General features: G+C 48.4%; 2 protein-coding genes across 2 annotated transcripts in view; both read left to right on the top strand.

Annotated features, from left to right (window-relative positions):
- Positions 1-546: 546 nt before the first annotated feature.
- On the top strand, positions 547-9,920 carry PGC (progastricsin). The gene is given in 13 exon segments (XM_019546661.1): positions 547-4,392; positions 5,107-5,257; positions 5,546-5,663; positions 6,707-6,779; positions 6,781-6,808; positions 7,384-7,428; positions 7,430-7,587; positions 8,252-8,371; positions 8,670-8,766; positions 8,768-8,818; positions 9,331-9,440; positions 9,575-9,647; positions 9,649-9,920. Coding segments are annotated over 13 exon segments (1,236 nt in total). The 5' UTR covers positions 547-4,261; the 3' UTR covers positions 9,730-9,920.
- Positions 9,921-13,792: 3,872 nt separating this feature from the next.
- Positions 13,793-23,126, top strand: part of LOC109317679 — a 24,562-nt gene continuing 15,228 nt past the window's right edge. The window contains exons 1-9 of the mRNA XM_019546489.1: positions 13,793-13,885; positions 14,148-14,301; positions 15,669-15,786; positions 16,753-16,871; positions 18,424-18,623; positions 18,748-18,870; positions 19,459-19,603; positions 20,182-20,284; positions 20,585-20,727. Of these exons, the coding sequence (XP_019402034.1) occupies positions 13,830-13,885; positions 14,148-14,301; positions 15,669-15,786; positions 16,753-16,871; positions 18,424-18,623; positions 18,748-18,870; positions 19,459-19,603; positions 20,182-20,284; positions 20,585-20,727 (1,161 nt within the window). The 5' untranslated portion in view covers positions 13,793-13,829. The remainder of the gene's footprint in view (positions 13,886-14,147; positions 14,302-15,668; positions 15,787-16,752; positions 16,872-18,423; positions 18,624-18,747; positions 18,871-19,458; positions 19,604-20,181; positions 20,285-20,584; positions 20,728-23,126) is intronic.

Raw genomic sequence — 23,126 nt, forward strand, 5'->3', positions numbered from 1 at the left:
ATGTTTGGGACATGGGGGACCTGAAGCAGCCCCTTGCAGGCTGGATCTCTGTCAGCCTGCAAGGGAAAGGCCACGGTTTCCCAGGTTTTTCTCTTAAAGGAGAATCCATTTTTAAAGTTTGTTTGCAACCCTTTCATACATTCTTGCACCCTACTTCTGGGTCACGACCAAAGGGTTGAGAAGTGCTGCTGTGGCACACTCTGCTGTAGCGGGTTTGGACTCGCTGCAATGGGTTAGGTCAATGCATTTCAATCCTCGCTGGCAGCACTTCTCAGTATTCCAGTCCTGGGCTTCTGAGTAGTGGGACTTCGCAGTTTCCATATGAGATCGGCCCATTTGCCTGCTGTTACCCCTCCTTTGTACCTCCCTTAATCTCACTGTGTTGAGCATCTGGAGTTGAGACTTTAATAGCAGTTAAACAGCTGCCGTGTGTTCCCTGGGAAATGGCTAATGGTGTTTATTGAGGATGCTTTATAGAATCCAAATGATGGTTCCAGCCCGGATGCATTTAAATCATGGGTTGGAGGGGAGGGGGTGTCACTGGTTCAAACATAAGGAGGTGCAAGGGCAGCATAGGCAAAGCAGTTGTTGAAGTTGGGAAGAGAGCGTGGAGGTCCTCGGTTCACGGAGACTGTCCCCACCAGCTTGGGCACCAGTGAAGGGAGCGTGAAGGGAACAGTGGGAGTAGATGGAGAAAAGGGCACGATGAAGAGAGTGTTTACTGGCTTAGATGTATTTGGCTTCCAGCTACTTATAAACAGAGCTTGTTTGAGCTTATCATCTGTGAAATGGGCTGAAGGAGGTCTGCCCCTCAGCGCACAAAGTTCTGCCACCTCCAAATGTTCAGAAATCCTCTCCAGCCTCAGATCATGAAATGACTTAAAATACTTTTGAAACCTAATAAAAGTTTGGGTGCTTGTTATTTGCCTTCCGGTTTTTGAGCCTTCTTGCTTCATATTTTCCAGCTTTTCTCTGCAAACACAAAGGTTAGAGAATATTTTAAATGAAAGTTGAGACTCTCCTCATCCCGGTAGCTTGACCTTTTTCAGAAAAATACCAGGTATAAGGGGTGGAGTGGGGGGAAGATCATTGCTGATCAGAATGGTGATTTCTGGAAGTATTTCCATAGGAGTTAACTGAGAGAGCCTATTTTGGAGATGTGTAGGAGGGGATGGGATAGAAGTAGTTTTAAATAGTGAATTTGCTGCAAAGAGGGCAAATTCTTATTTACTCCAGTGCCGTGCCCTCTCTTAGAATAGACCAGGAAATCAATGTCCCGATATCTCAGAACAAACGCAAGAAGTACTCTTTGCCTAGGACATAATTAACCTGTGGGACACCTTGCCCCTGCAGGATTGTTGTACCTGGACATTTTGGCTGGATTTCACAAAGGGTTCAACATCGACATTGGTGAGGAGAAGGCCTATGTGCGTCATAGGTTTGAATACTTGACAGCTATAAATCCTGATGCTTCAGGATGGAAATGCCAAGGATCAGGAGTAAACCTCCTTTAGGAGGAGGTTAAGTCATAATTTCCCAGTAGCTTAACTTCTGGCAGTGCCTGCAGGGTACTGAACTGGACAGACCACAGCCCTGCACCGGCGTGGTGATGGTTATACTCCTTGCCCCATCGACTGGTACAACCAGACACCTGCATCTTTCCTTCTGTGCTTGCAAAGCTTGAAGGAGAGGTGAATGCTGCAAACCTGATTCTGATCTGTATGTATGTGGGGAAGGCGATGGGGTTCAACTAATCTCTCTTCCCTCTTTAACGTTCTTTTGGCTTCTCTGTAATTGAAGCCCACAGGATGACCCAGTCCTGCCGTTCCCCTGGACCACGTGAATTATACGTGCCTTTTTCATAATTACGTTCCAGAAGAGGGAGCTTCTGCCATGTGGCTTGCGTTTAGACTGGGACCTGCCAGGACCTGGGGTGAGGGGGGGATAGTTTGGGGGTGGAGAGGCAGAGGAGTACCACATACTTAAGGTCTTCCCTCACCCTCCCACATACCAAGATGAACATGCATCTAAGCCACCCTGAAGTCTACAGCCGTAGTTATGTATGAGGAGATGCTGAAGCCTTTACTCTTCCGTAGAAGGAAATAAGTCAGTGAGGCTTTATTGGTTTGAAATGCTATGAAAGTGTTGCAAAGGATTAAAAGAGACTGAGACAGATGGTGGCTATCTGCCAGAGGCAGGTATGCTATTGGACACCGATGGCTTGATCCTGAAGTTTGAGTTTGACGCATGGTTTTCTACCCTGTGATATAAGGAAGCTCAGAAGAGAGGATCATAATTGTCCCCGCTTCTCTCAGAACCCACGGGTCTCTGTGGGATGTTTTTGCAGGGCAGGGACATCCGCTGCCATTGGTCACAAGGATGTACCCAAGTCTCCCTTTGACCCAACCAGCAACGGGAAAATGCACAGAAGCCTCTGACAAAATGGCAAACCCCTTCACGTTTAGGTTAAAAGTACAAAGGTTTCCCCCTCAAATGAGGTATTGATTCCAGGGTGTTCTCGCTAATCAGCTAAGGAATTACAGCCTCCTGTGAGGAGGAGGATTGAATTAAAATGGTTTACTGGGGACAGAATAAGAAGTAATGGGCTTAAATTACAAAAAGGGAAATTTGGAATATTAGAAAGGACTTTTTTTTCAGTACGTCTTTGGTTAAATACCAGAAAGGATTACCTGGAATCACTGGAAGTTTTTCTAGAAGCGGGTTAGACCAGACCTGCTTGGTTGAGACGGTTTAGTTGATCCTGCCTTGGGCAGGGGGTCGGACTAGGTGACCTGCTGAGGTCCCTTCCAACCTTGTTTTTCTACTCCTATATCGGGAAATCTCACCTTGGCAACTACTAAGAGTCTAGGTTAGCTGGAGCAATGACTATACATAGCTGGATGAATTGTATGGGGATTTTGATAGGAGCTAGTTGTTGATATGGTCATTTTAGGGTATGGGCAAGAGTTGAAGTAGATATGACACAAAAGCTTTTGCTGTTCCTGTCCTTGGCGACCTGTTCCATACACCAAGGGCTTCGCTCTGCAAGTAGTGAGCAAGGCCACTACTGGAGCCCCCCTTGTAGATCCAGCAGAGAGTGACAAGTGCTTGTGCCTTGGGCTGTCTTCCCCTGCTGCCAGTGCACAAAGTCCAGATAAGAAGTAATTAATTCTCTGACAAAAGTCACTGTGGTCAGATGGAGTTGAGGTGAACAGTACATATCGGTCATATGTTGCCAGCCCGAGATCTTCTGGGTTAAAATGTGTCAAGAAATGGAATTGCAGCTCTGTTTCGTCATGTCACCAGGTACCTGTAATAACCGCATGACTACAATTAAGGCATTTTGGTGTTTGCGAGGCCTGGAATAAACTGATTTTTAACTGCAATTTTTCACGTCCATTTCCCCTGCCTCGTGTAACTACAGGGCAAAGTGAGGTTATAAGTTATTTTTGCACCTCCTAATAGGCCAAGAAATTTGGTGCAGATGACCATCTTACACAGATGGCCTTTTGGACGTGATATTTTCACCTCCTTTATTATAGGCACTTCCCTTGCCCTGCTAGTACGACTTTTACTGTGTCTATGTGAAAAGAATTGGTTGTGCACACCAGTTGCAAGTGCAAGCTAAACATGTGGTCACGGGCACAATGCAGGTTATAAAAATCCTTCCCTAAATTTCACCCTTTGTTTAAATAAGGAGTCTCCTAAGGGGGTATTTATGCCTTCCCAAGTGTCCAGAGTACCCCTATGGTTCCCCCTGCAACGTTCATCCCAAACCAGCGTGTTTTGTTCCTTTAGGATGTTCCATAACCTTGGATGCATGTAGCTCTTGCAGTGTTGCAGGCAGAAGTGGGAACCGGAAACAATGCAGATCAGGCAAGTGACTACAAAACATGTTATTCTTTCCATTTGTACCCGGCTGCCACGGGTGATCAAACTTTTCTTCCCTTTACCGTTAGGGAAAACTGTCGATAGACCTATCAAACTCCAAATAAGTGGAAGATAAAGAGAAACACGGTGGTGCGCTGTTGGTCTTTGGAGGAGTTTTGATTCTTCTTATCAATCCAATTTTGGCCCTTTAATCATTTAAAAATAAAATGGCATTTGCCCTTCTGATTAAGCAGCTGGTTTTGAGATAAGCCAGAATGCAGAGTTTTATTGATCCAGTGATAAGCTTGTGATGTGAGATCGGGCAGGGGTGGAGGGAGCAGACAGGGTGGCAGGCCCTTTTGGGTATGTAGGTAGGGGTCCTAGAGGTCCCATGTCAGCCCCGTGTCCAGGACTGAACTGCAGTGACCGGAGGACCCTTTGGGAACCGCTTCTGGAGAAGGGCACCATGAAGTGGCTGATTCTTGCCCTGGTGTGTCTCCACCTCTCTGAGGGGATAGTGGGGTGAGTGCAGAGTGTCACCGCAGCTGCCTGGCAGCAGTTTCTGCAACGGTGGCTGCAGGGAACGGTGGGAACGTTGTGGGGGGTTGGTTTGGGCAGGGGCCGGGACCCCTGGATTGTGCCCTTGGCTCTCTGGTGGACTGTTCCTGCAGCCTTGAGCAACTTACTTAATCCCCCCGCATATTATAAACCTTCCTCCCTTTTGAGCAGTGAGATGTGGCTATTCAAATGCCAGTGTATTTTTAGGAAGGATGACTGGTGTGCTCTTCTGTGGCCTAGCGTTTTCCCCGTGTTCAGAGAAACAATAGTGAAGGATTGGCTCTAAAATTAAGCCCTGGATTGATTCCCAAGTAACGCTCTCCTAGTTTTAGCTTTCTGTTGTGCTACTCACTCGCTCCTCCAAGTAGATCACATTCAGCTGCCCCAGAAGGTGAAAGATAGGGGGTCAAATTCATCTCTGCTGCAACTACATGGAAGTCAGCAGGGCCCAGGGGGAATTGTTCAGCCCAGTGTGGCGGACCATACACCAGCTAGATCGTATAGCCCACTGGAAAAAAGATCAGACGCCCCCACCCAAAACAACTCAGTGCTGAAGAACGTGAAAGGCAAGGAGTAAAGTGGAGAAAAGAAAGGGAGTGGGAGGGGGAATAGGAAGAGTGAAAGAGGGAGGAGAGAGCCATCCCATTGACGTTATCACCGTCTCTCTATCCTGTGTAGAGTTCCCTTGAAAAGATTCAAGTCCATGCAGGAGGTGATGAGGGACAAGGGCGTGCTCAAGGACTACCTGCAGACGCACCATTATGACCCAGCCAGCAAGTACTACAATCAGTTCTCTGTTGCTTCTGAACCCCTGGCTAACTACATAGATGTGAGTATCTGCCTGGCTGCAAAAATAAGGGGGAGGCGGGAGCAGAGAGAAAGGAAGGAGGGTGCCCATGGGAGCGGGGGGAAGGAGACCGTTCCATGAGCAAAGGAGCAGGGATGGGAAAAGAGCAAGTAGAGCATCTCCCTGGCCCCACCTGGCCCCTGGCTGCTGCGCTGGAGTGAAGTGAGCTTTGCCATGCAGCAGACATCTCCTGTTCTCCGTTGTTCTATCGTCCGGGGAGCGGTAGGAAGCGGGGCACTGGTGATGAGAAGAGCATCTCTGTTTCTCTAGGTGTCCTACTATGGTGAGATCAGCACTGGGACCCCTCCCCAGAACTTCCTGGTTCTCTTCGACACGGGCTCTTCCAACCTGGGGGTGCCTTCCAGGTACTGCCCGAGCGAGGCCTGTAGTGAGTAACCTCCCCAGGAAAAGGGCTGGGGAATACGCCTTCTCCAAGGAGGGAGGTCCTGTACCGCAGTTGCCCATCCCAATCGCTAAGCCAGCCTGAAGCTGGGGGGTTAGTCGAGAATATAGACCTTCTTCCAGTCCCTGCGTGCTGAGAGTTGTGTAGTCTCACTGCAAATGGATAGGTAAGGGGGAAGAATTTACTTAGATTGTGACTATTTTGGGCAGGGACCATCCTTTTGTGCTGTGTGTACAGCTTAGTCCTGGGCTGTGACTCTGGCTCTTTGGGTCTAGCTCAAGGCTAACAGTAACTGGTATGTATGAATCTGCCAGACAGCGCTTTACAGGGTCTTGTTCAAATGCTCTCAGCCTCTTTGTGAGGCCACAGAACAGTGTGCCAAGGCATCTGCATCGCCATAAGGACCCTATGGTTTGCATAGGCACCTGCTGTGTTTTCAAACCGCTCCGTACCCCGAAGGACGGCAGTGGGAAAGGGAGGGCTAGCAGCTGAAGAGCAGGAGTGTGGGTTATGACTGTGCTACCTCAGGCGAGTTGCGTCCCCTTCTGCGCCTCAGTTCTCCAACCTGTAAAATAGCTGCGATAAGCCCTGCCTCTGAGGTGCTGTGAGACCCAACTGAACTGGAGCAATGCTCTGGAGTTTAGGTGAGATATTAAGGGAGTTTTTCTCACGAGGAGGATGGTGTAGCACCGGAACAAGATACCCTGGGAAGTGGTGGAAGCTCCATCTTTGGAGGCTTTTGAGACCAAGGGAGACAAAGCCTTGGCTGGGATGATGTAGTTGGGGCTGGTCCTGCTTTAAGCAGGGTGTTGGGCTAGATGTGACGCCCTGAAGTCCCTTCCAACCCTCATTTTCTCTGATTCTACGATCTTCAGCTGGAAAGCTTTACATCAAGGCTTTACATAAAGTATGTCGTTAGGAGATGTTTCCAAAGGAGATGAGAGAGCCAGGCCCCAGACTGAGTTCAAGCTTGAGTCCATCATCTGTGCAAGCTGAAAACTTAACACCGTTCCATTTCTTCTGCCCAGCCAACCCCCCGCTGTTCAACCCTGCTAACTCCTCCACGTACTCCACGCAGGTCCAGAGCTTCTCTCTGCAGTACGGGAATCTTCGGCTACGACACCGTCGCTGTAAGTAATAGCGTTGGTCAGGGAGATGCCAGAGTGACTGTCGCTTTAGCATTAGCTGGAGGAGATCAGATGCCAGGGCCCTGAGAAGAACCTGGAAGAAGGGGCTCCAACCGCCTCTGCATGCTGTAACGCATCTAAGTCATGCAGCGGTCAAATGCCTCTTATTTCCAGGGCTTGGAGATCTGGTGGACACGTGGTTTTGGCTACCGAGACCTACTGGGAAATTCTCTGTTAAAACAACGTGCTGTTGAGTGCCAAAGCCGATGCATCTGTTCCTCTCCTCATCTTGATGAGTATGGGTTGCAGCCTGTCTCTTATTTTTTCAAGTAGCAGGATATCTGAGAGCGTTTGGGTTGTAATCCTAACCCTGCCTCTGACCTGCTGTGCAACCTCCAGGCAAATCACTTGTGCAGTCTGTGCCTCTGTCTCCCCATCTGTATAATGGGGGTGATGGTCCCTGATATTTGGAGGGTTGGATTCAGCGCACACTGAACTCTCCTTCTGAGCTTGGGTGGATTGGGCAGCCTGCTCTCTCTGTCCGGTTGTAATGGCTGTTTCCTCCCACTGCCCCACAGATCCAGACCATAGCCATCTCAGACCGGGAGTTTGGCCTGAGTGAGACAGACAGAGCCTGGCACTAACTTCGTCTATGCACAGTTTGATGGGATCCTGGGTCTGGCCTACCCTGCCATCTCCGCTGGGGGTGCCACCACCGTGGTGCAAGGCCTGATTCAACAGAACCTCCTCGATGCCCCACTCTTCAGCTTCTACTTGAGCCCGTACGGAGGAGACCTTTCCCCTTCCCTTACTGTTTGTGCACTGCTTTTGGTTTCTCTTGGTGTGGTGTGGGCCTCTTGGGTCTCCCAGACCTCCAGGAGGGCCCTGGCTGACTCAGGAGGCTCATCACTTGTCTTCTCTTCCCTTCACCTTCAAAGCACCCATTCTGTTTGGCACCCTTTCCTATTCAGAACTGGTCAATAAAAGGGAAGCTCCATGAGGTCTTTCACCCTTCCTGCCTTCCCAGCAAGAAAGGTCCTGCCAGGTAGCAATGTTAACCCCTGCTCATGGACTGCAAACCCTAGGCTTCACCGTAGTATTTCCTCACAAGGCCAGGGGCCAAGCATCCACACCTGGATGGGATCTGTTATAGCTTAGTACGCCCAGAAAACTCGGGAGCATCTCGGCTTGCATTACAAAATCATCTGTTTTCTCCAAGGAGTGCTGGGGCTTTGCTGAAACACCCATTGCAATTGCAACCCACTTTGAGTTCTGGTGTTAGGAGTATGCCTGGGTGTCTGGCTCACTAGGTGAATACACAGGTGTCTAGACATCTGTGCATCTGCGCATGTTGAGCAAGAACCGTGAGGACTTCGGTTCCACGGTTTGTTTTGCACTCGGGATCTTGTCGTAAACAACCAAGCACTTTCTCTCCTGTTATATTAGGCAAGGCGGCTCTCGAGGCGGAGAGCTCGTCTTTGGAGGTGTTGACTCCAACCTGTTCGCTGGGGAGCTGATCTGGACTCCTGTCACCCAGGAGGCTTATTGGCAAATTGCGATCGAGAGGTAAGGTGATTTACACTTGTCTTTTGTAGGCAGCTGGGCCCTGATCTGTATTCTGCTGAAGTCAGCAGGATTATACCCATTGACTGGGGCTTGTGCTGTGATGGGGTTTGAGTCTCTGGGATCTGAGGTTCCTGAGTTTGGTTTGTGTGGCCTTAGAGACCCAAAACTTCCTAAAGAATTCTCTAGGTGCTATGAAAACACAAACCTGGGGTCCTCAAGTCAGGTCCCTCAGGTTTTCCATCCATCATGTGGCAGAGATGGAGAGGATGTACAGACCTCTTGTATTTGGTTTCCTTAGTTTCTCCATTGATGGACAGACCGCTGGCTGGTGTAACAATGGCTGCCAAGGCATTGTGGACACTGGGACTTCCCTCCTCACTGCTCCTGGACATCTCCTTCTCAAACCTGTTGGAGTCTATTGGAGCTGAGCCAAGCAGCAACGGCCAGGTAGGAAGAATGGCAGCCCATGGCGAGGCTTAAAAGTGGAAGAGAAGGACATTGCTAATAAGTAGGCTTGTGCTATCCAAGAAGTCTGGTCTAGCGGGTAAGGATGGGGACTGGCAGACAGGTGCTCCTGGGTTTTCTCTCGGCTCTAGAGAGTGAGGAGCATGATCTAGACTTATAATTTGGGGGTCTGGGCTCCTGGGGGCTGTTCCTGCCCCTGTCATGGACTCCTGCATTGGCCATGGGCAACGCATTTAAGTGTTTTGTGTTTGTCCAGCCACGAGTACGTGAACTAAATGTCTTTGGGCCTTCAGCGTGCTGGCGGGATTAACATTTGTGAAGCATCAGTTGCCTTCCTGTGGCTCGCGGTGCAAAAGAAGCACAAGTCATTGGTTTCCATCTAGCGGTCCTACAGAACTTGCATGGGGTTCCTGGGAGCTGCCTCTGAGGTGCAGACCTTTGCCGGAGATGGGTGGTGCCGTGTGTTAATCTGCTCTGGCTCTTTCCTTCCACAGTACGTTGTTGGCTGTGACAGCACCGATAGCCTGCCAACCATCTCCTTTGTCATCGGTGGAACCAGCCTCCCCCTGCCTACATCATCCAGGTATGCGTTTCTCATTGCACCGTCACCCATAGTGCCTCAACTTGGTGCGTTGAGGCAAGCTGCCATTTTGATACGGGAGTGCTGGATAGTTTGGGCTCTTATCGGAGCTACTGCCCTGAAGTGCATTAACTTGGCATTATTTCCTCCTAACAGAGCACAGAGGGCAGCTGCGTTGTTGGCATTGGGCCCACTTACCTGCCATCCCAGGGCGGGCAGCCCCTGTGGATCCTTGGGTGACGTCTTCCTCAGGTCTTCCTACTCAGTTTATGACATGGGCAACAACCAGGTGGGCTTTGCTCCTGCCGCCTAAATGAAACCCACCCTCTTCTGTGTGATGCCATACCGCTTCCCGCCTCTCCGCTGACCCTCCGTGCTGTGACATAGTGGTCCCGACTGCTTCTCTGCCACATCCTGAGCATTTCTCTCCACTGAACTCTGCCTTTTTTTTGTTGAAGCCTCTCTCTCTTGTACGATTGGTGGCATGAAATTCTGGGTTCTCATCCAAAGGTGACTGCAAATAAATAAAAAGGCATAAAAATAACATGATTCAACTGGAGTTTGATCTGTTTTTTCAGTGTCAAGTTAACAGGTTTCCCTGTTAAATGTGCCTGATGTCATAGCTTAGGAAGAAACAAGGAGTTTCTCCCAATCGGTAGTACTGAGCCAAGGCGAATTAACAGCTAACCCAGCCACAGGGATTTTGTTTTAAATACAGATCGTTTTAAATGGGGCATTGTGTATAGAAGACAGTGCCTCAACTGTGCTCAGATTACAGGCTGTACTTGCTAACTGGCCAACTTCCCTTCCCGCCCCTTGTCAGGGTCTGATAATAGGCCGCGCTTCTTGCCTGTAGGTCTCAAAGCGCCCTTAGATGGAGAAGGAGGTTTGGAGATTTCAGCAGAAAGCTGGTCCCTTACCAGGCTGGTGGCTGAGAGAAGGTAGCTAGTGTCTCGTGACTCTCAAGCCCTTGCTCTAACCCCAGCACTTGAATCCCTGCGTGAACTCAGGCCAGGTGTTTCCCCTCTGTGTGCTGCTCCTTAACCCCTGAGAAAGGCGGCTAGCACCAGCCTGACGATTCCAGCAGAGCGTCGCGTCCTCAGAATTTGCTAGCTGGGAAAATCAGAAATTTTGGCTGAGACGGTCTAATGCCGCTGAATTTCTGACGCATCCCTGGAGGCTGTGGGTGTAAGGCTACCATTTGGCTTCAGATCTTCAGTGCAAGGAAGTGTCCTTGGACCTCTCTTTGACCTTAGTACAGGGCAAGAAGGGCCTTTAGACAGGGAGCGTCTGCAACGCAGACTATGGCATCATGTAGAGATACCTTGACCACCAAAAGTAGTCTAGCTGCAGCAGTCAGGAGCTTCACACGGGCTAATTTGTCCTCCTTTTAGCTCACCTACCCAGTAAAGTACTTGTAGTGTGGTGGGTTTGAAGTGATAGGGAAGAGTTTCAGTTATTTAGCTGGGTGACACTATCCCTAATAGGCCCCGTTAACTCCTCAGGCCATGGGTGAAATGCAGATGCATTTCACAAAGGCTGGCGAGAACGGGCAAATATCCTCAGGTCAGAGGCTAAGATATTTTAGATGAAGATGATCCTGCCTTGAGAGAAGGGGCTGGACTAGATGACCTCCTCAGGTCCCGCACAGCCTGGTTTTTCTGATTCTGTACCTTCGCTGTTATATACCGTTCAGTCTCGCAATGCAGCTGTCCCAGTCCTCGGCCCAAATAAATCCCGTTTCTCCAAGACACCAGACATTCTCATCTCTCTTTCTCACAGGCCCAGTGTCTTGGGCAACAGTTTTATTTTCACTTTTTTCATAGGTTATACTGCAGTCACATGATTCCAACATTTGCCTGCCCCGTCATGCTTACTACACGGCATCAAATGTACTTAAGCTGCAAGGACACAATTGCATTTGAAGTAACTGTTTGCTATCTACGTCCAGATAGACTATGCCTAATTCCAAACGGACGTTACTGAATCGGTGATGTTAGGTGGCCGCTACAAGAGAAGACAGGGAAATCCAGAAGAGACCTCCCAAACCAGTCCAAGGAATAATATTAGAATATCTACCTTAGACCTTTCTTGAAGAGTTGGGTTAACAAGATATGAAACGTAACTTGTCATTTGGTGTCGCAGGGTTCAGCTTATTTAATAGCCTTGCTGGAATAACGGGGTAAGGGATCAACCCAGCTACTCGGTGTGCTGACTTGTTCTTGTCTACATACAATCGCGGTTGTGTTAAAGGTCATCTTCGTTAACCCAGTTCTGGCTGTTTCTGTGCACCGACGCTGGAGGGGACGGTGGGCTTGTATCTTGCATTCAGTTGGTCGCAAGGAAAAGTCCTAGCGAAGACGAGGCAGTTTGTAGTTGCTGTGTGTGCAGGTTGAGGTAAAGGCTATGGGGGGATCCTAAGGTTGGCCTCAACCTGTTCATGCCTATTAAATGGATGACAGCGTTGTCTTGACTGTGTACCTCACTTGAGTTACGATGAGCTAAGAAGATGGTTTTCTTCCTACTAAACCCAAGATGTCAGGGGCTGGAAAGGACCTCATGAGATCATCAGGTCCAGCCCCGTGACTTTTGAATGAGGAGGACAGTTTCTGACTTAGCCCAGAGAAGAGCTAGTAGAAAACATCTTGCAGCAGCTTTTATTTTGGTGGCTTTTCAATAGAAATGGTATTTTTCTTCAGAAAGTATAATGGTAACTCAGCTGAAAACGAAGCCAAGTGCAAGGCTGGGGTAGGAGTGAGCTGTGCAGTCTACGATGTTTTCCATATAGTATGGTAAGTTGAGAGAGGGGGATGAACTGGCACGGGAGTCTGCGTGTGTGCGTAGGAAGCAGCAGGAAACACCACAAAAACGGTACGGAAACGGAGTTGAAAGCCAGCGTGTCACAACAAGTATTGGGCCTGTGACCGTGAGACAGATCTAAGAAGGCTAGGAACAGATGTTGCATTTGTCTGGACAAGCTGCCCCTTTGTTTATCCCGGAACAGAAATATCCTAGGTTTGGTGTGTACGCACATCCCCCGCCTAATCGGGGCTTAGTGAGCGGCTGAATGCAGTGCCACTTTTCCGCTATTGATTCAATAATGCAATCCCGGGATAACCGTTCAGACTCACTTTGTGATGTGGTGAGACTAAATGTTAGTACTTCTGATCCCCTGTTCTGGACACAGAGCTTGTCCAGACCTACGTGCAAAACTCAAACGACTAAATTTTAATAATAACAGTGCCTTTTGCACAAGAATGCAAGCTCGTTGTTGGGACCACCCGAAATACAACGATTTTTAGTTAATCCCATCTCCGGCTTCTAGTATTGAATACATCCCGTGTCTAACAACTCGAGATCAATTATGAATAGCTTTCCCTTTCAAAGTGATTGCCTCTCCCTGTTACCACATTCCTCACCAGTCTAGGTTGGCTAACAACTATTTTGGGATCTGCCCTCTGTAACAATGACCCACAGCACATGATCCGAGGTGCTAGCGATACACTGGACTTGATTATAGCTTGCTTTATTTGTTTATTGCAATAGAGTACCTGCCATTTTCCTATTCAGCTCATTCTCTAGTTAATAAAGCCTTTCTGCTTAATATCAATGGAAGTGTCGTGTCTATCCTCTTAAAGCCCTAAGTATCCCATTTTAATTGCAACACCCTGAACCTTCTGAAAATGCATCCCAGGACAATGGATATAGATGTGTGAATGATTGCACTTTTTCATGGGGTAGAATTGTTTGTCCCAGGACAAATGGGATGCCTGTTTGTAGCTAAAGAGCCTTTCTGGTTAAGTCTTGCTACAGCGGTGCTGGGAACTGTGAGCAGAAAAATCTATCTTCTGCTTTTTTGATTCCTTGTAAATGAACACGGTTGCATCGCAGGAACACTTCATCACATTTCTTTCTCCTTTAACTGAGACGACCCCGCTAGATGACAAAAGTCTGGCTAACAGCTTGGGTTTAAAGAAGGATAGTGGTATCATTTAATTTCCATGCGTTCCTTTGCTTGGAAAAGACCTAGCCAATTTAGGAGGTGACAGATAACCCTTCAGTGCAGTGACATTTTGATAACAGCTTCCTTTGTTCTGAGCACAGATTTGCTTGTTGTCAGATCTTAGTAATGGGCTTTTACTATCAAAGGTGCTAATTGTTCAATAACCTCAGTTCGCAACAAAGGAGAAGGAAAAAACTTCTGGCAGTCCTCCGGAAATAAAGTACAAGGAAAATAGTGACATTGGCTGAGCATGGTGATAAGCGAAACTGGGCGCCAGCAGATAACGGGTAGAGGGAGTGGCAGTCCCTGGGTATAAAAGTAGGGAGTCCAGATCAGAGACTTCAGCCCAGCCTTGCAGTGGTGACCAACACTTTCTGTACAGGAGCTGGTTGCTGGAGAAGACGAGCACCATGAAGTGGCTCATCCTGGCCCTGGTTTGCATCCAGCTCTCGGAGGGGCTGGTGAGGTGAGTATCCCGGTGCACATGTGGCATGATCAATGCATAGAGGTACTTAGCCAGGTGATACCCACAGTAGCACTACTGCATTCAGCTCTGCCATGTCCTTAGGGTCCTTAAAAATCCTACTAACAGTAGGAGTTTTTGAAACATCTGTACGTGCTTCAGTGCTTTGGGTGCAAGCACCCCAAGCAGTAAAAGGCCCCTGACAAGAGGTGACCTGACGTATTGAGCAATTGATTTCTGGAGCTTTTCCCTTCATCCCATGCAGAATCCCTCTGAAAAAAGGCAAATCTGCGCGACAGCTCATGAAGGAGAAGGGCGTGTTGGATCTGTTTTTGAAGCACCACAAAGTTGATCCAGGCAGGAAGTATCACTTCAATGAATTCAATGTTGCTCATGAAACAATCACCAATTACTTGGACGTGAGTATTAAAACCAACTTCTTGCTGTCTGTCTGCCTCCCTGTCTACCACCTACCTCGCCAATCTATTTACTTGTAAGAGAAGTCCCACGACTTCTTTCTTCCTTTTTCTTGACGGTCACAAGTCAAAAGGAAGAAGTAGCGATTCTTTCTCACTATTCTTGGAAATCCGTATCTCCTTGGAATAGTTGGTGCTTTGGAGGCAGGTTGCTTGGAAGAATCGAAAGGAACGTACCAGGCAAACAAGTTCAACTTCTGGTTTTATTTCTTTTTGATAAAAAAAGCAGATTGGAGGTTTTACTGATTTTTTTTTTTTTTTTTATATTCCTCCCCCGACTTATTCACCAAAGTCTTTATGTTCTCTGGGTGGCTTCATGTTCCTCCTCCAAGGAAAACCTTGAAGAGCTAAGACTCGGCATTCTGTTCTTGGCTCCACCACTGAATTGTTGGGTGACCTAGTTTTCCTGGTCCGACCTCCCACCTGTTCAGAGGCCCGGTGACCACAACCGTTTGTTGGAAACCAGAAATAGACATGTAAGAGTCGAGCAATAAATCCTCAGGCTGTGAAGTACAGTATTGCACCACCTAATAGGACAGGGGTGGGCAAAATGCGGCCTGCCAGGCCATTCTATCCGGCCCGCGGGGCCCCGAAAAATTTAGAAAATTAATATTTATCTGCCCCCGGCTGCCTGTCACGTGGCCCTCGATGGCTTGCCAAAACTCAGTAAGCGGCCCTCTGCCCGAAATAATTGTCCACCCCTACGCTAGGAGGTCAGACGTTCATGCATCCTTTGGGGTGTCAACTCTGACATGTCCCAGAGTCCTTCTAAACTTCCCCTTCTGTCTTCTTGCACACATGTATCTCAGCTAAACGTGACGGACATGTCCATCTTGCCACATTCAGTTAACAAAAACACGCTGGTATTTCAACAGCGTTCGAGCCGCCTGCATAGGATTTGAATATTTTTATCAAAAGTTACTATAACTGTTACGTTAAATTACTGCTGGCACTTGCCAAAAAGCAGCTATCGGTTCTTGGTACCTAGCTTATTTTTGGTGGCGTTGACTAACGCTGGGTGTTTTTTTTTTTAAATTCTGAAGTAGCTGAAAGTTTTGTTTTCGCAGGCATTCTTGTCAAACGCAGCCTGAAAGAGGGGGGGAAGGTGGGATCCTAGCACTGGTTAAGTGTCAGACGCCCTGCATGAAACAAGTGCAATGGGACGCCGATTCCTTCACGGTTTGTGAGGCTCAACTGCATCTCCAAAGAGATGGTGCTGTTATTGGAAATTGTTATGTGGACATTGTTATTGACAATTAGGTAACAGCACATTGGACTCTACCTTTGCATGCACTGTCTCTCTCCTGCAGACCTACTACTTTGGAGAGATCAGCATCGGGACTCCACCGCAGACCTTCCGCGTCCTGTTCGACAGCGGCTCTTCCAACCTGTGGGTGCCGTCTACCTACTGCCAGACAGCAGCCTGTTGTGAGTATTGCTCGGTTGCTGAGCGTTTAGAAGATGTGTGACCTGGTCGCATTGCTCTTCAGACACATAAGTAAAGCTCTGATTAGGCAGAGTGGATTCTCTGGCACTGGAGTCGAAATTTCTAGTCCTGTCACTAGAGTCACTGTAGTGCACCAGCCTGCCACGTCTACTTAGGATGAGCCTATGTCCCAGTTTGGCCAGGACAGTTCTGGATTTTGGAGGCCAGTCCTGGCTGACGGGTGAAAATTAAAACAAGCATCCTGGGCGTGGAGTGGGGAGGCAGAGCAGCGTGACCTGTGAAATAGGAAGACTTAGAAGACGGCAAATTTGCCCTAAAGTAAGTTGGCTTTATTGGTGGAATTAACATTAAAAAGAGGAGAGGCTTGTTAGCTCCTGTTGAAGCAAAGAGCAATAGGTCACAAACTCCTTTAGCTGCCTGAACAGTCCCACCCCTGCTTCTGCCTGCAGCGGCCCCACTGACTTGAAAGGCAGCGGTGTGGCAGGGCCGTGTCCCATATGGTCCCGTATATACTTGACATTTCACATTGTCCCATATGGCCACCCTATATACTTAAAGACGTGTCATTGTAGAGACCCCACATGCTGAATGGTAAAACTATGCTCCAGGGATTCAGCTGGTGTGACTTGACACAGCTCTTTAGGCTACTCTGCAGATGCTAGCTTAGACCCTCTGATGATCTGGTCCAAAGTGCTTGCTGTGGTGATGGGAGCACCCGGCATATCATAGATGGAGAAGGTGGGTGTGCAAATATGGTGTTTTGGGTGATCTGCATTGGTATCAGTGCTCTGCCCTGTCCTGCAGTGCTCCTGCACGACATCTCGTACCTCTTCTTTCAAGCCAGGAGGTCAGCTTTGGGGGAAGTGCTGGCAAGGTCCATAAAGGAAGGCTTGGCTCCAATCACAGCACAAGAGTGTGACCACAGTGTCTTCATCTTTCTTCTTCAGCCAATCATGCAAGGTTTGACCCGAGCCAGTCATCCACCTTTTCCAGCAATGGACAGAATTACTCGTTCGATTATGGCAGTGGTGACTTGACCGTGGTGATGGGTTATGACACAGTGAGAGTAAGTGAAGTTGCCACTGTGTGATCTTGCATTGTCATTTGTGCTGTCTCTTCGGACTCATCCGAGGGTAGTAGGGTTGGACCCCAAGGGGTTATTGTTAGTAACTTCTTGTCTAGCCTGCATCTTCCTGAAGTTTGCAGGTGGGAGTTGTGGCACATCCCTCTAGCGTGGGGCTGCGAGACGTGTATTGGAGGAAAACTGGTGTTTGGTTCATCCCTGTGTTTTACCTCTTGGCACTTGGTCTGTGAGTGTTACGTTTCTGATTAAGCTGTTGTCACTGCAGGGCATAAAAAGTGATTTTGTACATGAAAAACTTGCACAGGGAAATGATGGTGCGAAGTGAATCTGGTCTAGTTAAACCAGTGCAAACCCCTGTATATGGACATTTTTATTTTGGCTTAGAAGATTTTATTTTGAACAGTATAGGTTGATCTGGTTAATCGGGTTAAGCTAAACGCAAAGATAGCCACTCCAAACCGAAATATAAGTGCTCGTAATGAGAGGTTTACCCTGGTTTAACTAGATCAACTTTGTTAAAAAAGCACAGTCATTTCACCTGCAGAAAACCAAGGCTAACCAGAGCCTAGGGCAGTCTGTCAGATTATCAGCTCGTCTTACCATTCCTACTCACACCTGGCTTGGCAGTATATCTCACTTTGCGGTGTTCATCAACATGAAGGTCTCGATTTTTCTTTCTTTCTTTTTTTTCCCCCTTGATTGAGATGTCTTGATTTCAACGTACTTCCACCACTGGACCAGCTAGGTTCAACTGTGGACATTAAGCTGAATATCGGCCTACAGTATGCCCTTGATGTGAAGAAGGCTAAGAGCATACTGGGGTGCATTAGTAGGAGCATTGCTGGCAGACTGAGGGCAGTGATCCTTCCCCTCTCTTTGGCACTGGTGAGGGAGTCCTGTGTCCAGGTTTGGTCCCCCCACTACGGAAAGGAGGTGGACAAATTGGAGAGAGTCCAGCAGAGAGCAACAAAAATGTGTAGGGGGCTGGGGCACATGACTTCTGAAGAGAAGATAAGGGAACTGGGCTTTTTTAGTCTGGAAAAGAGAAGACTGAGGAGGGATTTAATAGCAGCCTTCAATGCCCTGCAGGGAGGCTTGAAAGAGGAGGGAGCTGGGCTGTTCTCAGTGGGGGCAGACGACAGAGCGGGGAGCGATGGGCTCAAGTGGCAGCGAGGGGAATTTAGGTTTGATGTCGGGAAGAATTTGCTCACGAGGTGAAGCACTGGGACAGGCTGCCCGGAGCGGTGGTGGGATCTCCATCCTTGGAGGTTTTTAGACCCGCCTCAACAAAGCCCTGGCTTGGGATGATCTAACTGGGGCTGGTCCTGCTTGGAGCAGAGGGTTGAACTAGACGAGCTCCTGAGGTCCCTTCAACCCTCATTTTCTGTGATGATATGATTCTGTGGATTGGTTATGGAAGCACTAGTGCCCCCTTTATCTACCCATGAGCACTGCTTCTCCTTCACACTGACACAATCGTTTGATTTCCTTATGTCAAATCTTAGGTCAGAGCAAATGTTTCCTTCCCCTCCAGGTCCAGAACATTGTGGTCACAAACCAGGAGTTTGGTCTGAGCACAAGCGAGCCCACCGAGCCCTTCTACTACTCTAATTTTGATGGGATTCTTGGCATGGCCTATCCGGCCCTGGCTGAAGGCAGTGGCCTCACAGTTACGCAGAACATGGTGCAGCAGGGCCAGCTGACTGACCCCCTCTTCAGTTTCTATTTCTCACGGTACGCCCTCCTTCTCCAGCTGTATCTCTCTCACCTAGGCACATTTTTCACCCTCCACTTTCCAGCAATATACCTGCTCAGTAACAGGTCTCTTTTTGATGTTCTTCCCCCTGTGTGTTGCCAGCGAACCAACCTATAGTTATGGTGGGGAGCTCATCCTCGGAGGCATCGACACTCAGCTCTTCACTGGGCAGATCACATGGACGCCCGTGACCCAGCAGCTCTACTGGCAGATCGGCATTGATGAGTAAGTTTTGGTGGCACCTTTCATTAGGCAACATGTCTTTTCCACCCGGTTGTGTATAGAGAGACTCTTCATCTGCAGTCGACCGGCCTGTGCCAGCTCAAGCTCTCTGGGGAGAGACTGAACCAAGGAATGGAAAGGCTGTGCCTACACGGGCTCTGGACTTGGTCCAGGGACAAACTTTGGCTCTGGATGTCAGCTGCAGGGGTTGGACCCAGGGCTTTGGTTTAAAAGCTCCTGTCAGAAGAGCATTAGTAAAACGAGGCCTAAGCATGGACTTAATTTGTAGCGCCCAACCGCTTAATTGACCATGCTTAAAGATTCATGCCTGGACTAGATGACCTCCTGAGGTCCTTCCCAGCCCTAATTTCCTATGATTCTGTACTGAACAGAGATGGGCTTTGCTGTTCTCCGGGAGCTAAGCCCAGGCCTACGTGCTCCGCTGAGCGACAGTTCCTGTCTGCGTAGATCGCGGGGCTTTGATCTGCAGGAGACTACCAGGAGCCTTGCCTTCTTGGCTCAGCCGGCGCCCAGGGCAGCTCTCCTTGCTGCTGGTTTTTGCAGAGGGGGTCTCTTGTGCTTGCTCCTCAGGTTCGCTATTGGGCAGCGTGCTACTGGCTGGTGCAATGGAGGCTGCCAGGCCATTGTGGACACCGGGACCTTCCAACTCACTGTCCCACAGGATTTCTTTGGAGACTTCCTGGAAGCCGTGGGTGCCCAGGAGGGCCCCGACAACGTAGGTGGAGCTGGTGCCTTGCTGAGCTATTGAGGATGGCTGGGAGGGAGTTGGCAGGGCCTGATACAAGCAGCACAAGTCATAAAAGGCTGATAATACTAAGTGGGATCACACAGTGATTCCCAGAGGAGATCCATGGCTGGAAGCTTAATGCTGGGATACTATACAGGAAGAGAGAGTTTCTCTGGCTTGATATCTGGGGGAGGAGGGAGATCATGAAGTTTCTCACACCAGTGCAGATCCAAAGTAACTCTGCTGAATTTAATGGGCCCGGTTTTGTCAGCTGGTGTAACTCAATGTAGCACTAGCAACGGCATGGAAATTTACCCTGGGAGAGGAGTTGCCCCGGCGTGAGAGCTGGAGCCAGCCTGGGGAGTGCAACACGGCTACTGCCCACATCTGAGTCAGGGGAGTGGTGTGCTGCCCACTTGAGGGCAGAGCATTGCAAAGCGGTGCCCACCTCTGTTGCAGGGGATGGGTCAAGGCCTTGCAGTGGTTGCTCCCCTGTGCTGGCGGGGGCAAAGTCTGTCCTCCAGGTTTCTGCAGCTGTGATGCCCTCTTGTCCGTTCCTCCCACAGTACGTGGTTGACTGCAACAGCGTCCAGAGCTTGCCCACCATCACCTTCGTCATCAGTGGAGTCCAGTTCCCGCTGCCGCCTTCGGCCTATGTCTCCTACGTATGTATTGTTTGAACAGCGTACCCAAGCTGTATCTCAGCAACGCAATGATGCTGTTAGGATTTCAGCAGGGGCTGGGGTTTCCGTGCAAGGGCAGAGACTTCTCTGTGACATGGCAGCTCTGACTGACTCCCATTAGTCTCAGCGTCCCAAAAGTTAGATTTCTAAAATAGGGGCCTGATCAGGCTCCATTCAAGGGCCACTGATTGTAAGGGGTATTTTGTATGTAGCCTTGATAGCAGCCAGCAGGGCATTCACACACCAGCACTAACGATTTCTTCATTGGTGTCTCCCTTACAGTCAGACGGCTATTGCAATCTTGAGATTGAGTCCACTTACCTGCCTTCCCCGAACGGGCAACCGCTCTGGATCCTGGGTGATGTTTTCCTCAAGCAATATTATTCTGTCTTTGATATGGGTAACAATAACGTTGGCTTTGCCCCATCAGCCTAGAGGAACCAGGCATCTCCCAAGTTGGATGGACGCAGCTCCTTCCCTGGCTCAATGAAATGCAATTTTCTCCTGGGTGCTGATGGAATCCTATTAAATGTGTATCAGTAGATCCTATGCTACTTACTGTGTTGTACAAGCAGATCCTATCCTTCTTACTGTACCTGAGATATGCAGCCTGAGCATCCCTCCTGGCTGGGTACCCTTATCGGTGCTTTTCAGATCGGCTGTTGCAAATAAACTGCAATGAATCAAATGCTCTTCTACCTTCTTTGCGCGTAAAGAGACAGCACAGCTGGTTAGTTGTCAGTCCTGGCCCTGATTATCATTCATAGACTGTTAGTTCATCGTTATTCTAAAGCAGCAAGCTAAGCGCTTTATATATTTCCAGGCAGATTTTCTAAGGAGCTCAGCATTCAGAAGCTCTTGCTGAGAACATGGAGAATCCCTCTTGTGTGCTTAGTGGAAACCACATTTCAGTAAATTGAAATCTTCTGCAAAATAGCATGACCTTTCCAGGCCCCTGGGAGATTTCAGCGTGAAGCATGGTTCATTCTTTGCCTGCAGCATATTGTCACTTTCTGCAGTATTCACTGGGGCTCAAATACTGCCTGGACAAGTGCCATACTGGTACCTTTATGCTGTAAAATAGACAATCCTGTAAATTGCAAAGCATCTGTTCCTGCCAGAGATGCATTTTACCATGTGAGGGTCCACCGGATGAGGCCTGCAACTCATATTCCATGGCACTCTCAATAAATTAGGGAACTGCTCTGACCACTCTGTTTTTGTTAAACATTACATTGAATTAGCAACTAATTTAATGGTTTTGCTGAATATGAGGCGTTACCATGCTAGGTGCTGTACAGACACAAAGTGCACAGTCTCTACTCCACATAAATTGAGGAGGGAAAAAGAGGTGCGGTGAATTATCCAAAGTTATGGGAAGAGCATAGAATAGGGCTTGGGTCCCCTGAATCCTAGCCCAGTGCCTAATCCATTGGACCACACCGTCGCTGTCTCAAATATCCTAACAGTTGTGCAGCATAGTCTGTTCCACTTTGCTGCCGTTGTCCACCCCAGAAGAAGCTGCATTTCAGAGGCACTGACTGTAAGCACTATGCAAAGATTACTGGCGCTCCCTCTACAAACGTGAGGTTTCCATCACATCATTCTGTCTCTGTGAAGGAAGTCCAGACCCCAAGGGCTAAGGATCTGCACACACAGTTGGAACAAAAAAGCCTAAACTTGGAATGAATCATTTTTAATTCTCTGCCAGTCTTTCTGAAGCTCTCAGCCACAACAAACAAATAGCCCCTTGCTTAAAAAAGAAGTGGTTTGAACACGTTCTGAGCTACACATTATTGGTTTAAAACTGTAATACAGGAGATTTAGGACTGACATCAGACAAGAGCTCTCACTGTGAGGACAGCGAAGCACTGGACTAGATTAAGGGAGCTGCTGAACTTCCATTACTGGAAGATTTTTGAAGCAGGGTAGATGTCTCTCTCTCAGGAGTGGTTTGGTTAGAGTTGAAATGCCTTGAGGCAGGCCACAGACTTGACCTCCTGGGGTCCTTCTGGCCTATAGTCTGTGATCTTATAATTATCTCTCTGCTAATGCTTTCCCCTCTAGATGCTTTTAGAAGCACCAAGGACATCTGCAGCTTCACCTAAGTCATCCCGTGTCATCCTGCTCTGAAACTGCAGACACGGCAGCCCCAGTACCCAGCTCTGTTTTAAATCTGATTCCTTCCACTTGTAATGGAATGCAAACAACACTTCAGTTGTTGGTTCCTAAATTATACTGTCAGATACTGTTGTCATCTACGTATTAATTATCTGAAATCTTCCATATTACTCTAATGATCCAGTGACCGTGTGTTTTGCACTGCTCTGTATGCTTACCCCTATGTCAGTTCCTATAGGGTCTGTCCTGGAACTAAAAACCTTTTCTGTTGTAAGAGCTTCCCACAACAACAACACAAAGTTGGTTAGTCTCCACAATGTGTTTTCAGCTTGACGCACAATTCCCCCGATGCTTTTGCAGCTTTCTGGCCTTTTCAGTACCAGTTTCCATTAAAACAGCAAGTCTAAGTGCACATGTTAGGGTCAAATCTCCCTAAGTCAGTAGCTGGTTTTGGGGTCGTTTTATGTTGCACCTCCTACACTGATGCCCATCAATGCATCGCTTTAACTTTCTCCCAAGCAATCTTTTGTCAGTTCCCTTCAGCCCTATATTCAATAATAGTTTCGTTTTATATTTGATTCCATCTGCAAATACTCAAATTGTGTAGTGTCCCATGATCTCAGTGAATATAGATTCATAGATTCAAAGATGCTAGGGTCGGAAGGGACCTCAATAGATCATCGAGTCCGACCCCCTGCATAAGCAGG

This window comes from Crocodylus porosus, unplaced genomic scaffold (genome assembly GCF_001723895.1).
Source record: "Crocodylus porosus isolate Cpor-Errol unplaced genomic scaffold, CroPor_comp1, whole genome shotgun sequence".
Lineage (NCBI taxonomy): Eukaryota > Metazoa > Chordata > Crocodylia > Crocodylidae > Crocodylus > Crocodylus porosus.